Genomic DNA, 17,313 nt, shown 5'->3' with positions numbered 1-17,313 from the left:
CTTCCCATCCCCTTGGATAGGAGGGACCCTGGGAAGGAAGTTACAAAATAACCAGAGAAGTGAAAAGAAAAAAAAAAAAAATCTTGTGCACTAGGTCTCTGTAAGTTCTTTTCAATTGGTGTCGCATAGAAAAACGAGTTCCTTAAAATAGCTTAAGCAGGAATTCAATTAACATCTTAAAAACATGGGCCTTCCTTCCAACCTACAAGTGTAGCTTTATTAAATTGACCCATAGAAGCCTATAACGAACAGCATTCATTTATGCGGATTTTATGATAAAATTCAGGCAAAGGCAACCAAGTACAGTGGAATCCCGCTTCACGACCACCTCGTTATTACAACCACTTTTTTGTGCTCCGAACGATTTGAAATTCCAGTCATTTCCTTAGCTTTACAACCTCGTTAATCCAACCACTGTTATTAGAACAGCGTTTTCGTGGCCTGAAGGTGGTCGTATACTGTGTTCCACTGCAATCATTTTTGTAAAAATACCTGCCGTACGAATAACTATTTGAAAAGCCCCGGTCAGCCAACTGAACTAAGCCATTAACAGTAGTTTTCAGAAAAAACCAACAGCTTCTTAAATGCGATAATCTAAGTGGAATGGAACATCTCCAGTGTGAAATTCACTTGATTAATACTAGTGTATCCAAAAGATAATAATTGCTGCGGTAAATTTGTTGTTATACCAAGCAAACACAAGGCTGTTTTATCATGTCATTGGTTACAGTTTTTTTGGAAGCTGTTTTATTAGACCACAGCCTTGTGTTTGTTTGGTTACTTTATCTGTTACTGGAAATGTAATAGGTTTTAAAGCAGGCCACATATTATATTTTGTTGACTTTAGCAAATGTTTGGAGTACCTGCATGGGAAAAAATACTAGCATTTTTTGAGTTAGCTGAGCTTTGACAAATTTGGTTATATTTCAAATGACATCTTTTCTAATATCAACCACAATTTTTGACACCCAAATTTGTAAAGACTTATTAACATTGTTTAGTACTATCTGCCTTTACTCACGATACACATTTATCAAATAGCTACTACATTTGAGCCTGTGGTCAAATTTGTTTAAACATTACTGTATATGACAGAATTTTTTTTGTTCGCCTGATCAAGTCTTCATGTTGTCATTGTATGAAAGTCCCAAACATTTTCCTCAATTAACTTTCCTTTCTCAGGTTAAATTTCACTTCCAGTAGCACAAGACAGGAGACTGGGGAACGTAGGGTTGTGAAATCAATACAGGATTGCTAGTTGCATAGTTTCTCTGTCTGTCAGTTGTTTTTTCGTGTGTGGAAGAAAACTGTGTGGATGAAATTAAGAGAGCAACATAAAGATTTGGACAAGCAAATAAAAGAAATAATGGTGTCATATACACGGTATGGCCTATTAGCCTTGCTGGTGTGTCAAACTACTGGAAACTGTAATTAAAAGCTATCACTACAACTGCCAACAGGTGCCTGCACTAGCACATCTTTGCATAACAGAGGAAAATTAAACAAAAAGCAGTAATCATCTAGAGGCTACCCTAAAACCACATTTACAAAAACTGATTTATAAAGCATCTGAAAAGCTTTTGAAGGAGGATTTTAACTGTCGATAATTTTCACACATGCAAACACAAGAGTACAGATGATGTAGAAGAAGTTTGTGTGAATGCAAAATGTTGAGGTGTGATCGACTTATAAAGATTAAACAAGCTGCTCATACATCACCATGCCTGCATGCAAGTAAAATTATCTGGCTGTCGACAACCAACTCAAGGGTGCGTTGCAGTCACTTTTTATCCTATCATTTTTTTTTAAATAAATGAAAGTAACAATTTAATCAAATGATTTAACACTTTCCAGCACGTCAGAGATTCTCACTTTTACTTCAATTTTCGGAGCTCTCTCACCATTTCCTCAAAGTCCATGTCATCTTTGTCACTGACCTGAAAACACTTTCCAAGCTGCAACTTCTTTGACACAGCCTCCTTTGTGCTGGAATACACCATTTTTTTCTTGACATTTCCAGAATCAGCATTCCTGGAAGAAAAATTAACAAAGACTGTTAAAGTGCACATTTTGACAACATTCTCAAAGTTTCACTAAGAAAAAGCTAAAAAAAAACAACCTTACTACAGAAAAAGTTATTTGTTACCACTAGATTTTGACTACAGTTCAAACCTCATTCCCAGATGGCAGCTAGTCAGAAGAAAGCCCTCTTAACAGCCTGGTCATTTGTGTGTGCTTACTTTTCCACATTTTTTGTTATATAACTTTGTGTAGTCCTATTTTACAGTTTAACGAAATTAAGTTGTCAGTTGAAATTAAATCTGTTAGAAGCGGACAAAGCCACAAAACAATGCAGGTACAACTCAGCTCCAACAATGCAAAATTTCATTATCCCATAAAAGAAAGGACCTAAGAACAACTATAAGAAAAAAATTTCTCATTGACCGAACACTAAATTAAACTTGCCCATCCACTGGTTTGCTATGTCTTTTCCATCTAGTGTATCATACAAGGAAACCCAAGGCTTATAAGCTTTAATCTTCTATTGGGCTTCCTCGGCACATTCCTCATATTTTTTCTTGTTGTTAGTTTTAACACATCTTTCTTGTAATGTTTGTGTAGCAAATTAACCCTTTCACGCCAAAGAGTGCCATATGGCACAAGACGCAATTATGAGCTCAGTATTTGGTCAATTTGTGTGAAATTTGCACAACCAAAAGATCTTGGAAAGATCTACAAATTGAAGGCATAAAATCATGCCCCCCTCCTTGATTTACCACCCCTCAAACTTTTGGATTTTTTTCCTTTTGTACGTTAAGGGTCCAGCTGATATCTTACAACAAGCAATGCACTGAGAGCTGTACATTAAGCTATAGTTTAGGGGGATACCCAGTATGTACAACAAATAAGAAAATTTTCAATGTTTTTTTCTTTCGTTTTGGACTTTTCTCACTCTAATATGTGACCTCTTCCATCTCTGTTGGTGTGATTTATAGCACACCCCAGAAAATACCTTTTAAATGGTATATCACATGTGGTCTTCCAGTTCATAGTTAGCGATTTAGAAAAATTCGACATTTCCCTTGGGCGGGAAAAAGTTAAAAAAAGAAGCCTTAAATTTTGTACAGAGAGACTACAGCAGCTGAACATTTAAATCAACAAATAAGCTAACTGAAAAGACAAACAAATGCACTAATCCTAACTTTTACGGATAACAACACTCCTTTAAAATTCTTGCAGCAAATTTGAGATGATAAATTTAACTAAATGTCACACACCTACATGTAGCACACAAGACAGCTAGTGCTCATGAAGAACCTATTTACACGGTTCTGAAGAAGCGGAAATCTTGCGTCAGCAAGATGCCTGGAGGCGTTCATGTGGGATGTTTTGGTCGATGCAAGCATTAACTTTAAATGGCTACCCACAGTAACAATCTGTTTATATGTACAATTCAATTCAATTCAATTTTTATTTTTCACACGTACGAGATTCAGTACAATACATAAAAAACAATAAACATTTATATTACAAAGGAGGATTAAAAAGAATTAGGATAAATTACAAATAAATAATCAAAGGCCTTTACTGGTGAGTTCGTGGATAGAAACACGTTTCACTTGGTACTTGCATGGCTCAATTGAATCCTTAGATGACAGAGTAACAAGAAAGCCACAAAAGCGTAATAAGAGGTATTTTTTGCTTCATAGCACGTCTCACAGATTTTATAAACGTTTTCCCTGGTGGGACTAGCTAATTGAGTAGCTTTAGTTAGAAAGGTAGGGTGGTAATTGTTTTGCTGACCTTCCGTCATGCTACTTGACATCATACTTCTGGATCTAAGTGCAGCATTTGATGCCTTGGACCATAACATACTACTTAATTGTCTTAGACTGAGTTTTGGAGTATCGGGCACTGCTCTTGACAGGTTGGCAACCTATCTGACTAAGAGACCGTTCATTTTTTATGAGCATGGGGGGGCTGGTGGGATTTGGTTAATTGCCACTACGAAACTGTATGACCCCCCCCCCTAGCATGCAATTTTTTTCCACATGCCCCCCCCCCCCCAAGCAGAAACTATTTTTTTCTGATGACCCCCCCCCCCCTCCCGCCCAACCAGAAACAAATCATACTCTAAACTTTAGCAAAACGCTTATGTACTGTTTATATCAAAGATAAACGTTATTGTTACTGCGATTTCTTTACAGTACTATTAAAAAGTTACCGCGCTCTGCTTAGGTAAAGATTTCTCTTGTTTAAAAAAGAAACGTTTTATAGATAGCAACACGTTTACGGCAACGGCAAACCCTAAATTTCCATTTAGATTCTTAAAGGAACTATAAAAATTAATCAAGCAAATGTTTAAAGTGAAATTACTCCCCTTTGAGTAGAAACATATAATACACATACAGATCTGACTAACAAAATATGGATCGAAGCATACCAATCAACGATTACGAGTCATATTAAACAGAAAAAAGACAGCGGACGCACATATATCAGGCGCGTAGGTAAGGGTTAGATAGGGGTGTTTGTTGAGCGCCGGAGGCGCTCTTACTAGGGGGGTCCTGGGGCATGCTCCCCCGGAAATTTTTGAAAATCTAGGTTCCCAGAAACCTCATTTCCTCCATTTTGAGACCCATTTTAGGCAAATCACAAATTTGTTTTACAGCAGCTTTTTAAGCTATATACATCATTTCTTTGGCATAATTGTCTCAACTTAAACAAGAAAGTTCAATGTACATTCCGCGCCCTGTCAAGTTCTGATAGCTATTCGATCTGCTGATAGTCATACACCAAGCTGGTAAACTAACTGCATCATTCTCGGGTGTAGGCCTTCAAACAAATTGACTATCTCGTCAAGATTGACAGCCATATCATATTTGATATGCATTAGAACCAGGGCGGACATTCTACTCTCTCGCTTGGTACACCTCATGTAGTTGTTCAACCTCCTCATTGTGCTTTTTCTTCCGCCATTATTGATCTTCAAAGGGGGTTCGTTCAAACCCCTAGAACCCCCCCTCCTACACGCCTGGATATTAAAGTACTGCTATTAAAAATGACAGTTACAAGCTTTTCTGAAGATGGCCTACGGCTCAGATTTACCGTCAACTGAAGTCACCAACAACAGTTCTATTATTAAAAACTAATCTGGATGTTCACACTAGACATACTACTGAGTCTACTGATACTCCTGGGTTCAAATAATTTACTAATCAACAGTCTTTATAAAAGTGAGTACTATTAAACAGAACATTAAACAACCTGTTGATATAGTTCTGAGTACAACCACTTAATAGAAAACTACTCCCCCACGGATGACTCAATTCAATTCAATAGTGAGACTGTTACGTTTTTATATTAATTTGAACTTGTACAAACATAGGTTTCTACTTCAGTTTATATTCATTATTGCTTTTCCAACAGATATGCTTCATTTCCTCAGTCGTTGTAATATGAAATGCAGATTTCGACCTCAGTATGTAAAACAAATTAAAAGTAGTTAGGAAAATCGTATTAAATAAAATTGAAATAATATTCAATTTCTTCATCTGTTTCTGTGTTGACCCACTTTCAATTTCCCCTACTAGCCAATTATTGCTGGTGACCCCCCCTCTTTCACTAAATTTTTTTTGGTAGCCCCCCCCCGTTTAGTGACATTATTTTTCTCGTGGCCCCCCCCTAAATCCCACCAGTCCCCCCATGCTCATAAAAAATGAACGGTCCCTAACAGGTATCAGTGTCTCCATAAATGGATGCATGTACCTCTGAGAGATTCGCTCTCCCTTTTGGGGTTCCACAGGGATCCTGTTTAGGTCCGTTGCTCTTCACAGTTTACATGGGTAAGCTCTTCGAAATTATTCAGACACATCTACCAGACATTCACGCATATGCAGATGACACTCAACTGTACATATCTTTCTCACCATACTGTGACGCTAGCCAGGCTGATGCGTGCTATGGAGAGCTGTATTTAAGATACTAGGATCTGGATGACCGTTGACAAGTTAAAACTGAATAAAGATAAGGCTGAATTTCTATTTATTGGATCTCGTCAGCAATTTAACAAAGTCAGAGTTGATCATATCACCATTGGCAATGCTGGTATTTCCATTGTTACATTTGTTAGGAATTTAAGGGCATATTTTGATTCAAAGCTTGGTATGATAAATCATATAAATGCAATATGCAAATCACGTTTTTACCATCTTCACAATATATGACACATCAGGAAGCTTCTGTCCTTAGACAGTACTAAAGCGCTAGTTCAATCTGTAACTATGGCGCAAATTGATTATTGTAATAGCTTACTTGTTGGAGTCCCAAATGTACACTTATCAAAGTTACCAGGGCTCCAGAACGCTGCAGCAAGAATGGTCATGTTATCTCCAAGATATAGTCTAACACGCCAATCTTGTTTAATCTACATTGGCTACCTGTCAGTTATAGAATAGACTACAAAATAGCCCTTTATGCATTTAAATCTATATATGCCCTTGCACCGAAATATCTTTGTGATCTAGTGCATGTTGAGGGAAAATCCGGCTACAGCCTTCGATCAAATGACAGTATTTTGTTATTAGCATCTGGAGGTATAACAAAAGTCTTTAGGAGATCGGGCATTTGCAGTTGCAGCACCGAGGATATGGAATGGACTGCCATTAGAAGTAAGGAACGAGACAAACATTGATTGTTTTCAGCAGCTTTTACAGATCCATTATTTTAAGTTAGCTTTTTATTGAAGTCAAGTGGTTTCAATAGAATTTTATTGATTTCATCTTTTATCTATTTTAACGTTTTGTTGAAACCATAGTAAATTTATGTGTTTTAGGATTAGTCTTACTTCCTATGATGTACAGCGCACTTGATCATTTTATGGAAAGTCGCGCTATATAAATTTTTAATATTTTTGTTACCGGAAATTGCTTTTTCCTGGGCCACCTTCTTCTGAATCAAGCATTTGCAATTCTGGCGTGTCAAACTTATGTACATAATTCAAATGCAGTGCTTTGCAATATGGTTTACCATTGCTGAAGCAGGAGTGGTTCACTTGAACTTTCCTTATGGGTATGATAATAATTCTCACAATTGTTGTTATCTGTTTGCTTGGTAAGTTCACTGAGTAAAAAAACAGCTGTTGAATAATGATTTTTCTCAATCTTGCGGTGGGACTCCAGGCCACTCACGAAATGCTTTATCTTTGTTTTTCTCTTTGTATACAATGTTATAGTCTGTTTCATTTAGTGAAAATAACATTTAATTCTTAAGCTTGGAAATACTTCCCACAAATCTCACATGTAATGATTTTTTTGCATCTCTGCTGAGTATTGTATTTGTTGCAAATACTTTGCTGAACAAATACAGTTGCTCTCTTAACGGACACTCTCTTAAGCGGACAGCTCTACTTACGGCCACCTCGTTTGAAACCCTGTTTTAACTCCCATACAAACTCTGTATTTTTACATTCTTGTAAGCGGACATTCCCGTAACCGGCCGCGGACACTTTCAGAGATTACGACTTAGACTTTTTCTTCGTTTTTAAGCTCCCATAGGCGGACACCACAAAGAAAATCCTATTAACAACCTCTGTACCTTGTTTTTTATCAATCAACTTCACATCGTCGTTCGTTACAATGATTTTACAGTAATTCCAGTACCACATTTCAGTGTTTGTTTTGTCGTCATCCACGTCCGGTTACATTTCAAAACACCACTTACATGCATAAGCCCTTGTGACTGGAATTACAACGTTGTCAGCACAACACTGCAGCCAAAGCACTCAAGTTTCGATTTTAGCCAAGGCAGAGACATTTGAGTGTCCCCATGAAAAATATACTGGCAAGGAATTTCTAAGCCATATCTGGCTTCTCTGTTTACTTGCTTTCCCCTTACAACAGCCTTTCCTTTGTATGTTCCCCGCTATAAAAGTTGCTAACAAGCACCGACATCCTCAAAGGAATGTGTCCAAGTATTTCATCATTCTTGTTTATGGTGTAATTGTGTTAATTGTAATTTGTTGTTTTTAAAAATCGTTAAGGAAAAGGTCCTAGTACTGCAGTATACACTGTAATACTGTTCGTAGGGTTGTACAGCATAAAATGTCATTCAATACGGCGAAATTTTTTAGTATTCCCAATACGGTACTGTATTTATTGTTGGCTGGGCAAGCTCCCGTAAGCGGCCATCTATCCCCTTCACCTCTAGTGACCGCTTACAAGAACCCATTCTTGTAAGCTCAAGTTACGGACACTTTTTTCGCGTTCCGAGGGTGTCCGCTTACGAGAGCTTTGACGGTATTTCAATACAACCTGGAGAGTGCATTTAAGTCAATCCACATTCAGGAACATGGATGTGGCTGACAAATAATTAAGGGGCTGAGGGCATCACCCTCGTGTTGAATTTATGTAGAGTTTTCGTTTTGCCTTTAAGTGCCCGAATTTTTACATGTGGCCATTTAATCGAAAAAACGTCGCACTGTGTTTTTTCCCTGCTCCGAGCCACCTATTCTTACAATTTTTCTCTTTGCTTTTCTTTCAATGACTCGAGCGTTTGGCCTTGTTTTCTCAAAAACAAAGAAAGACAGGGCGATGTTCTCTGACTAAATTGAAGGATACGCCCAAAAATTTAGGTACTTTTGAGTGGAATGAATAATCAACCTCAAAGTTGACAAAAGAAGGTTATGCATGTAACCCTTCAACTCAATGACAATATTATTACTTACCAAAAAATGAAACCAAGTTTGTCTGTATCTCTCCCATCAGCGGACTTGAACCGAAAATCATAGATAATGTAACAAGGCTCGTCATCCTGCAAGGTTTCTTTCAACAAAGCAAAGGATGCTTTACATTGTTCATGACCACATTCCTTAGGATGTGCATCACCAGTAGCATCCAACCTGACTTCTGATCCTTTCTGGCCTTCAGGCTTGTTTTTTATCTTACAGATAATGTAGGCATGTTTCTTTCCAAGTTTCATATCCTGATTAAAAATATCTACAATTTCCTGATGGACTGAAATACCAGACATAGCAGCCTAAGGAGAAAAAAACCCAACAACATGTGTCAATATCACATTTGAACACTAAAGTGAGTTTGGATGAAAAATTAACTTAGTTGTTACTGTGTTTTGCAATGAATGTGTGAGGAGTAAATTGAGCTGAAATATTGTAGAATATGCAATTTTAAAATGTAACAAATTGACTTAAATGCAGTGTAGCAAAATAACCTGCTTCTCAGTCGCCACAACACTGGCAAGAAGCAACCAGAGGCATCTGCAAGGCCACTCATAAATTTGGAATCCTTTGCATCAACTTTGTCTCGGGGCTATAACCACACGCACACATCAAATGGCAATAGGCCGATATGCCATAATTTCATATGATTTCTCTGGAATTGGTTTAACCCAATGGCTCCTGCAAGATTTCTTAGTTTTTGCAGAGACTAAAGTTTTTAAGAACAGACAAATTTACCTAAATGTGTAGTAGATAAAGAAAAATCTAGGCTTCCCAAAATAAACTTCTTTCTACACTGTGATAGTTAAGATTACTGATAGGTTTCACAGGTGTCTTCAGAGAAATCTTGTGTATGCACGCTTCTTTCGACAAACAACGGAAAACTATGTATCACTGTAAAGCAAAGTAATTGAAGATTGTGAAAATATCAAGGTTTTTTATTTTATTGGAAAAATAAGTGCTCAGAGGCCTTCAAACTCAATATTAGTGATGTGTATTTAACTGAATTACCAACTCTCACATTAAGGCACACAACCTTGGAAACAAACTGCACAATATCAATCAGAAGATAACAGGCTAACAAAAGATGTCAGGCTTTTTCTTTATTCCTATTGTTTTATGAGAAATCCCATCCTAAAGTTGCACAATGGATAATTTTTGTAGACTCGTCAGGAGTTAACATGTCACGGAAAAAATTATTGTTATGACACATTTTTATGCAACATTTTGGAACATTTTGGCCAAATTTCATTGAAATCTGGCAAATCTACATAATAGCACGTCATTAAAATTCTTGTTAACGCGCTCATGTCGCTGGCCAATCAAACACAAAGAAGCATCCCCTGTGGAGTTCTATAGACAAAATAATAATTTAAATTTCCGCGAAAGCATTCAGCATAACCGTAGTTGTAAAGCGATATTGTAATGGGAAAAGTTAGGTCTGGTGCGAGAACGCCACCGGCTAAATCAGCACATCCATTGGTTCTGCATGCTGAAGTTCGCTGCTAATTTTTAGCCAGTGAACAACAACGGAAGTGGCTGGATCGTTGCTGGCATCTTCAAATTGGAACTCCCAAGGAGAGCGCTGGTGTTGGAATCTCCACTATCTGATAGTTCATCAATGAATTCCTCTGCTGCCGAGGCAGTTACTTTCACTCGACTTACCCCAATATCTTTTGACGAGGATGGTTTGAAACAACATGTATCGGGCTGGTTGTACCACGAACCTTTATTGCTTGCTGCCAGCTGAAGTTTTTTTGTCTTGGTCAGACGATTGTTTGACCTTGTTCCCCTTTTTCAGCCCTGGTTTTTTCTTAATTTTCACCCAAGGCAATTTTTCTTGCTTCGCACTCTTCAAATTCAAAATGGAATGCTGCCTCACTGTAAAATTTAGTATAAAATGCCATAACATGCCATAGAAATGATGTAAACAAATATGCAAATTTGGAAGTAATTCAAGATCGCAACACAGTCCAGCATAAACTGATTATGGCACCCTCACTCGTTCACCACTATTCCTACAAAACTTTTTTTTACAGATAGCTAGCGTTCTTTTTACGATTACGAGCTACTGTTTCCATTAAACGCTGCATCCCTTTTTTAAAAACAAAAAATCAACTTTTTCTTTCCCTATCAGTAACCTTAAAATAACATATTAAGTGTTAAAACACAAAATGTCATGTTGAGTTCCCTAGGAATCATGGTCTAGCTCAACCACATGCTCAGAGAAACTGTCGAAGTAGACATCCCAAGGTCAATTTACTGAGCTTATTTTACATCACTAGTTTTCCCACTAAATACTCAATTTCCCTGGAGACGTAGCAAAAACTCCGTAAGTACCGAAAAACCTCCATTAACCCATTAAGCACCAGCCGTTTCCAGAGGTTTTCCAAAATTCAGCAAAATTGGCAAAGTGGTTATTTCCTAACCCATGTGCAGTAAAAATACATAACTTACAGGGCAAAAAAAACAACACCCCTTTGGTCTAAGATAGTTAAAATTACTAATTATGGAATAAAATACACTAGTTGCCAATTAAAAATTTTTCAAAAAACAAACTTGAAGGTAAAAATTTCCGAAATTTCGATGTAATTTGATCCGCGCGTCACATGGGCGAAATTGGATCCGTCTCGAGAGCATGTGTTTGTTTACGCAAGATTACACAGTTGTCACGTTTTCTCAATGAAAATAGAAAGAAAAACACACAGAAAGCTTTCCTAAATGAAAAATTTATTCAGAAAAGTCTTTGTTTACGCCTTAGAAAGAAACGCGTATAATTATAAATGCGAGACGAGCGACGCGCAAGCGATTTGAAGGAACAACAAGTCCAATTCGAAGCGAATTTATCGACCCGTGCGGGGCACGTTTCTCAATAATTTCGCAAAAACTGTTCAGAATACAAAGAATCGGTCAATTAGAATAGTATTTCAGTACAAATTCACAATCAAACCTGTATTTTTTTGGCTGTTGAATTCCCAGAAGTAGTCTAAAATTTCGCAGAAAGTCCGTGGCCTGAATAATGATTTGAGCTGTCCGCTCGCTCGTCGCCTGGATAAAACAACAATTCGTACTCGAAGCGCAATTTCTTCCCCGTTATTTCTCGGATTTTCGCTGTCGAAACTGTTGAGTATTCCTTAGCAGTTCTTCTTTCGATTTACCATTTCGAAAAGGTGTGTTTTCCTTCAGAAAACGCGAAAATCGGCGACTAAAAATTTAGCCGCGCGGCCCACGAAGCAAAAAAAATTGAAATCGGACACCAATTCCTAAAGATAAAAAGCTCTTTTGTCTGGGCCCCCCTAAGGCCTAAAAATATATGCGCAGTAAGTGGATTCTGATTGGTCAGTCCTTTCTGAAGACAATGAGAACAATAGGGGACAAAAAATTCCCTTCTAGGGGAGGTAGGCTCAAATCGTGGAGTGCGCGCAGATGAGGCCAAAATCACGGCCGGTTTTGGCCGGCACGGTGCGTTATGGGTTAAGATTAAGGGGGGGGGGGGGGGGGGGATAAAATATCTGTTGTAGTGTGTTTGGAGTAACTAACATCTACATCAAGTACTGGCGAGCAAACATCCTTGAGAACAAAAAATTGCTAAAATTTCCCACACGTTGATGAAAACCATTTGTATGTTAGAGGATTTTAGTTTAAATGATCAGTTAAACAATGGTTAAAAATAAACATTTGAATACAACATATACCATATACCCAGGCCTTGTAAAATCCATTTCAAATCTGAGCTTCAGTTTAAGTGAAATTTACATTGTGCCTTGGAAATTGGAGAAATCACAACACAAAATGGATTTTTGTCACTTTTAAAAACCCCATGTCCACTTTTTGGTGGTTGATTATTTTGTGTTATTTCTTTCCTATTTTGTGCTCAAAAAGGAGGAATCTTATTTTTAAGCGATGAAAAAATGTCTTGAAAATTTAGGGTTGATCCATGTGGGCCGCCATTTTCTTGCATTTGCACAATTCCATGTGGTAGGTTAAAAAGAAACCTTTCCACTACCCTCCACAACTCACAAATATATGCACAGCAACAGAAAATGTAGCCACAAAAACCAGTCATTTGGTGTTGAGTAAATTGACCCGTATTTCTGAGAAAATAAGTATCTTGGTGATGCTCAGACAAGTGCCAACATATCGACACCTGTGGTAACCAACAGCAAGAGGTAGAGTTGGAGGGCCTGCACTGCTCGGTGGAATTACCAATGAAAGTTCATGCAACCTTGAACTGGTAAAGAACTACCCACCCAGTGCTTAACCAAGTTTCTGTAGCATAAAGCAACTAGTCCATCACAAAATTACCCCCAGTAGTATGTTGCCGATACCCATTTCTACACCTGGGTGATGACAGACAATGTGCAGCACAGTTTCTCGTCTAAGGAAACAATGCAGCCATGAACAGATCAACCTAGCAGGAATGTCACCAAAAGCTGGCTACTGTCTTAAAGAGATCTTGTCACCGGTTCAAAATTTCAACAGAATACACATATTTGAAGCTTAAGAGGTGCACAGTCCAATAGAGCCAGCTGGGTTTATTAATGACCTTGCATACATTTTTCTTAGCTACACCAGAGCCACCACTGAACCTCCAATCCACCCAATTGAAAGTTTCACATGCTGAACGTTATGCTGGCATGGCAACTCATGTTGAGGCTAAGCAGCGGAGACTTATAAAGAGAAAACAGACTACAGCAGAGACACAAACTGGTGGTCCAAGCTTATCACCACAAAGCTTGAAGCAAATTGCAGCTTATTTTCCACTTTTTTTTAGTATTTTCTCATTACATAATTTTCAATGATTACTTTGCATGTAAACTTTGTCTGCAGGTAATAGATTAACCTTTTTCCTTCACCATTTTGAAGAAATAAAGAGGAATCCTTCTAAAAGATCTCTTAATATGCCACTTCTTACATATTTCTGATGTTTTTGTTCAATTTTTGCCAGCTTTATATGATAACAGGAATTAGTATATACCACACAAGTGAACAGTACTTTTCACGCGCGCTGATTGGCTAACTCGAAGGTGATTAGCCAAGTACTATTCACCTCCGAGCAGACGAAGAGAAACAAGATGGCTTTCCATTTCACCACGGCCACTAAAAAGTAATTTCTTTAGATAAACGAGGCAGCTGTTACAAAAAATACAAAAATGGCAACAAAGTTTAGTTTGACGGCATTAAATGGTAAGTTTTTTAATCTTTACAACCTCTTATTGTAAGGTGAAAAATGAAACTATAATGCCTTGTCTACGAAAACTGCCGCATACTATAATTACAATGAAACATCTAATGTTTTGCAGCATGGTTTCAAAATCAAAATGAATTTCACACACAATTGAAGAAAATGACACATTAGCAAGTAAACAAGTGCCTCAGAAAGTTTTTTAAATTGTTTGCAAGAAAGCGAGACGAAACTTTGTACAACAAGAAATCGCTTACCCAGCGGCGCGCAAGATTTTAAAATTTCCCACTTTTTGTCAGTATACTGTCAAAAATCAAGGAATTTTTTTGGCCTGCTAGTTATTCAGCTTGTGTGGTATATACTAAAACAATTATTCACCTCAGTGTCAGTGAAAGTGGTGGATATTTACCTTCACCTCCACTTTGGTGAATAATTGTTAAATAGTAATAATTATTATTGTTGTGATTGATACACACTAATAACTTGCTTATGATAATGCATATTGCTGATGGCAACATACACAAATATGTTTTCAAGTGGTACCATGCAACACAAAAACTCACCATGTTGAAATGCTGTTGTATTGGACCCACTCCTTAGACTTGAAAATCTAAAAAACATATATATTAAATAAAATCAGTTACAATATTGTCCTCCCATACCCTTGATGCGAAGAAACGAGTTGTACGCTTAGAGTCATTTTTTTCCAATTAATCTTAGAACCAGACTGATCGGTTAAACTTCTTTGATAAAGAAGCCCTTAATGGTCTTATTAGACTCCACTGCAAACCAATGCTGCACACACACAAACTTGCTTTTATTTAAGCTGTTGGCAACGCAACGTCTTAAGAAAGGAAACAAATTTGTCAAGCGACGCCATTGACAAACTGAAACCTTGACAAGCTCATATGTAAATTTAAGATGTTTCCGTACCAAAGACGTAACGATACGTTGACTAAACAGCAGCAATTTCGGGTGTATGTAGTTCTGGTCAGCAAAGGAACTTGGTTTCATCTTAAACGAACTCGATCGAATGCAATGCCCTTCTTTCGACTCCATTAGGGGGTGGGGAAGTCAAAATTTTATACGGCAAATCCGAGCATTTATATTTCTCAAGACACTTTGTCCCTAAGCAATATCATATTAAAAGTTAAAAGCATGGCTTTTAAACTTCCAAAATGTAATAAACTGCAAGAAGACCCATCAAACTCGTGCAATAGATTGTTTCACATCCGCCCGACTACAGAGTTACGCCAAAGGATTAGACGATACATTGTTTTTCTTCCAGGAGCGACTACAACTCGACTCCTTGCTACAAGAAACGAATCAACAATAAATTGAACATTAAGTAAACGAACAAAGACCTCGAAATTAATTTTTACCTTTTGAAATACTCTTCTCACCACGAAATTCTTCCCAACTGTAACCGAACTACAGCGCAGAAAAGGACGAGGGGAGGTCAAATCACGTGTTGTGATTCTGCAAAGCATGCCACAATGACCATATTTGGTCACGAAACCGTTCGATATGATATTCAGCGCAACATCGGACAATATCGAACCAAATATAGGCTCAGATGCCGTACACAGCGTATGAATTAATTTCCGGCGAATACAAATTTGTGTTCGGTTCGCGGACTTTCCAGGGGAAGAAACTGAAAATTTTATGACGAAACTAAATTATAAGGGTAGAAGGTGGGAGAAAAGGCAAACCCTAACAGACATTGGATTCTCTGAAATTTGGTGGTACTGGATTGTATTTTACTTCATTTAATTTTAATCTTCACGTTAGGCTTTACAGCAAGCGCTGTTCTAAAGAGTCCTAAAGTGTGATGTCACAAATATTTGAGTTTTTGAAATCACAAGATTTGTTAGTATATCCGGAAAGAGCATGATTTTTCCGAATATACTAACAAATCCCATAATTTCATAAATTTAGTTTTTGTGACGTCATCACTTCAGGACACTAGCGTTTTTCTGTTTTTCACTTTCTAATCGAAATTTTTCGCTCTCGTCCCAGCTTTCGCGCGGTCAAAACAAAAATATGGAAAACCCTATGGAGCCGCTTCATGGCATGTGTTTTTTCCTCCCTCTCCCCATAATTTTACCGTCACCGAAAAAAAAGTACGATTGCTTGCAATCTTCTTGGTTGCAGCCCGCGTAGCAAAGCGTAGCAAGTGTTTCTGTTTGGACCTCGCGGAAATTTTGCTCTCGTCCCAATTTCCGCGCGGTCAAAAAGCGAAATCTGACAAAACGGCATGGAAACGCTTGCTACGCCCGGGTTCTCAAGGGGTGAAATAGGAACTGGGATTTGTTCTTTTAACTGGGAAAATGGGATTCAACACAGTGGAAATGGGGCTTGGATCTTTGAGGGCTGGAAATGGTAAGGAATTTGGGCTGTTTGAGTAAAATTTGGACTGGAAAAAGGAGATTTGTAACTTTCCCTTCAGAAGCCTCTAAAACGCCACTGGGCGTTTACTAAAAATAGGTGCATTGAGGGGGTGTTGATTCTAAAAAACAAAGACACAAAGTGAGTCTGGCTCCCAGAGATTGATTTAGCATTCATTTGTGTGAATCATCTGAATTAACACTACTCATCACTCTTTCTAGAATGCTACTTTCTGAGAGTGCTTATCATCGCCACTTTCCTAGGCTTCGACGCGTATAATACCATGTGAGCCGAACTTTACTCGGAGGCTTGTGACTAAGGGTGCATTTTCCTGGTCCCGAATCAGCCGCGGCCTCTAACTGTTCAAAGGATGGCGTCACTGCATTCATTTGCGCGCCAAGTGTCTGCCAACGAACCCTGTGGACGAGGCTTAATGTAATAGAGGATATTCATGGCGGACAAAATTGTTGAACAGCAATTGATGAGCAAAATTATAATTTCGTTCTCCTGTGTTTCCTAGTGTTTAGTGGGAGGGTGGCGTGGCCTAGTGGTTAGGGGCGCCAGACGTGTAATCTGGAGACCCCAGGTTCAAGGTCACGCTTTGTAAATAGCCAACTGATTTGCCTCCCACTAGTTAAGACTTTTAACAGTGTTATTTTCAATTTGCATATTTATTTCACTGATTTATAGTGTCCCCAATTAGCACAACAGCGCTAATACTTTGACGCTTCATAAAGTCATTTATTATTATTATTATTATTATTATTATTATTATTATTATTATTATTATTATTATTATTATTATTATTATTATTAAATGCTCGCGCTTGATTGGCTGAGCAAGCCCCTCTATATTTCACTATTCGGAATATCGAGAACAGCCTGGGACGAGTTCGTTTACCATGCGTGATAATAGTGCCTTGATGCCGTGCAGAGCGAGCTAAGCTGAGAATTGGCTGAAAATTGCAACTGTCATCTGGGAGATCTTTCTCGGGCCCTAGAGCTC

At 38.0% G+C, this 17,313-nt stretch overlaps 1 protein-coding gene across 1 annotated transcript; it reads right to left on the bottom strand.

Annotated features, from left to right (window-relative positions):
* Positions 1-946: 946 nt before the first annotated feature.
* On the bottom strand, positions 947-15,406 carry LOC146472088 (actophorin-like). The gene is made up of 4 exons (XM_085120652.1): positions 15,302-15,406; positions 14,483-14,529; positions 8,726-9,036; positions 947-2,031 (listed from the first exon to the last, which is right to left on the bottom strand). The coding sequence occupies exons 2-4, from the start codon at positions 14,483-14,485 to the stop codon at positions 1,875-1,877; spliced, it is 471 nt and encodes a 156-aa protein (XP_084976778.1). The 5' UTR covers positions 14,486-14,529; positions 15,302-15,406; the 3' UTR covers positions 947-1,874.
* Between the last annotated feature and the right edge of the window lie 1,907 nt (positions 15,407-17,313).

This window comes from Pavona decussata, unplaced genomic scaffold (genome assembly GCF_977016875.1).
Source record: "Pavona decussata unplaced genomic scaffold, jaPavDecu1.1 SCAFFOLD_102, whole genome shotgun sequence".
Taxonomy (NCBI): Eukaryota; Metazoa; Cnidaria; class Anthozoa; order Scleractinia; family Agariciidae; genus Pavona; species Pavona decussata.
The sequence above is the reverse complement of the archived record's forward strand: the minus strand, read 5'-3'. Positions and strand labels throughout refer to the sequence as shown.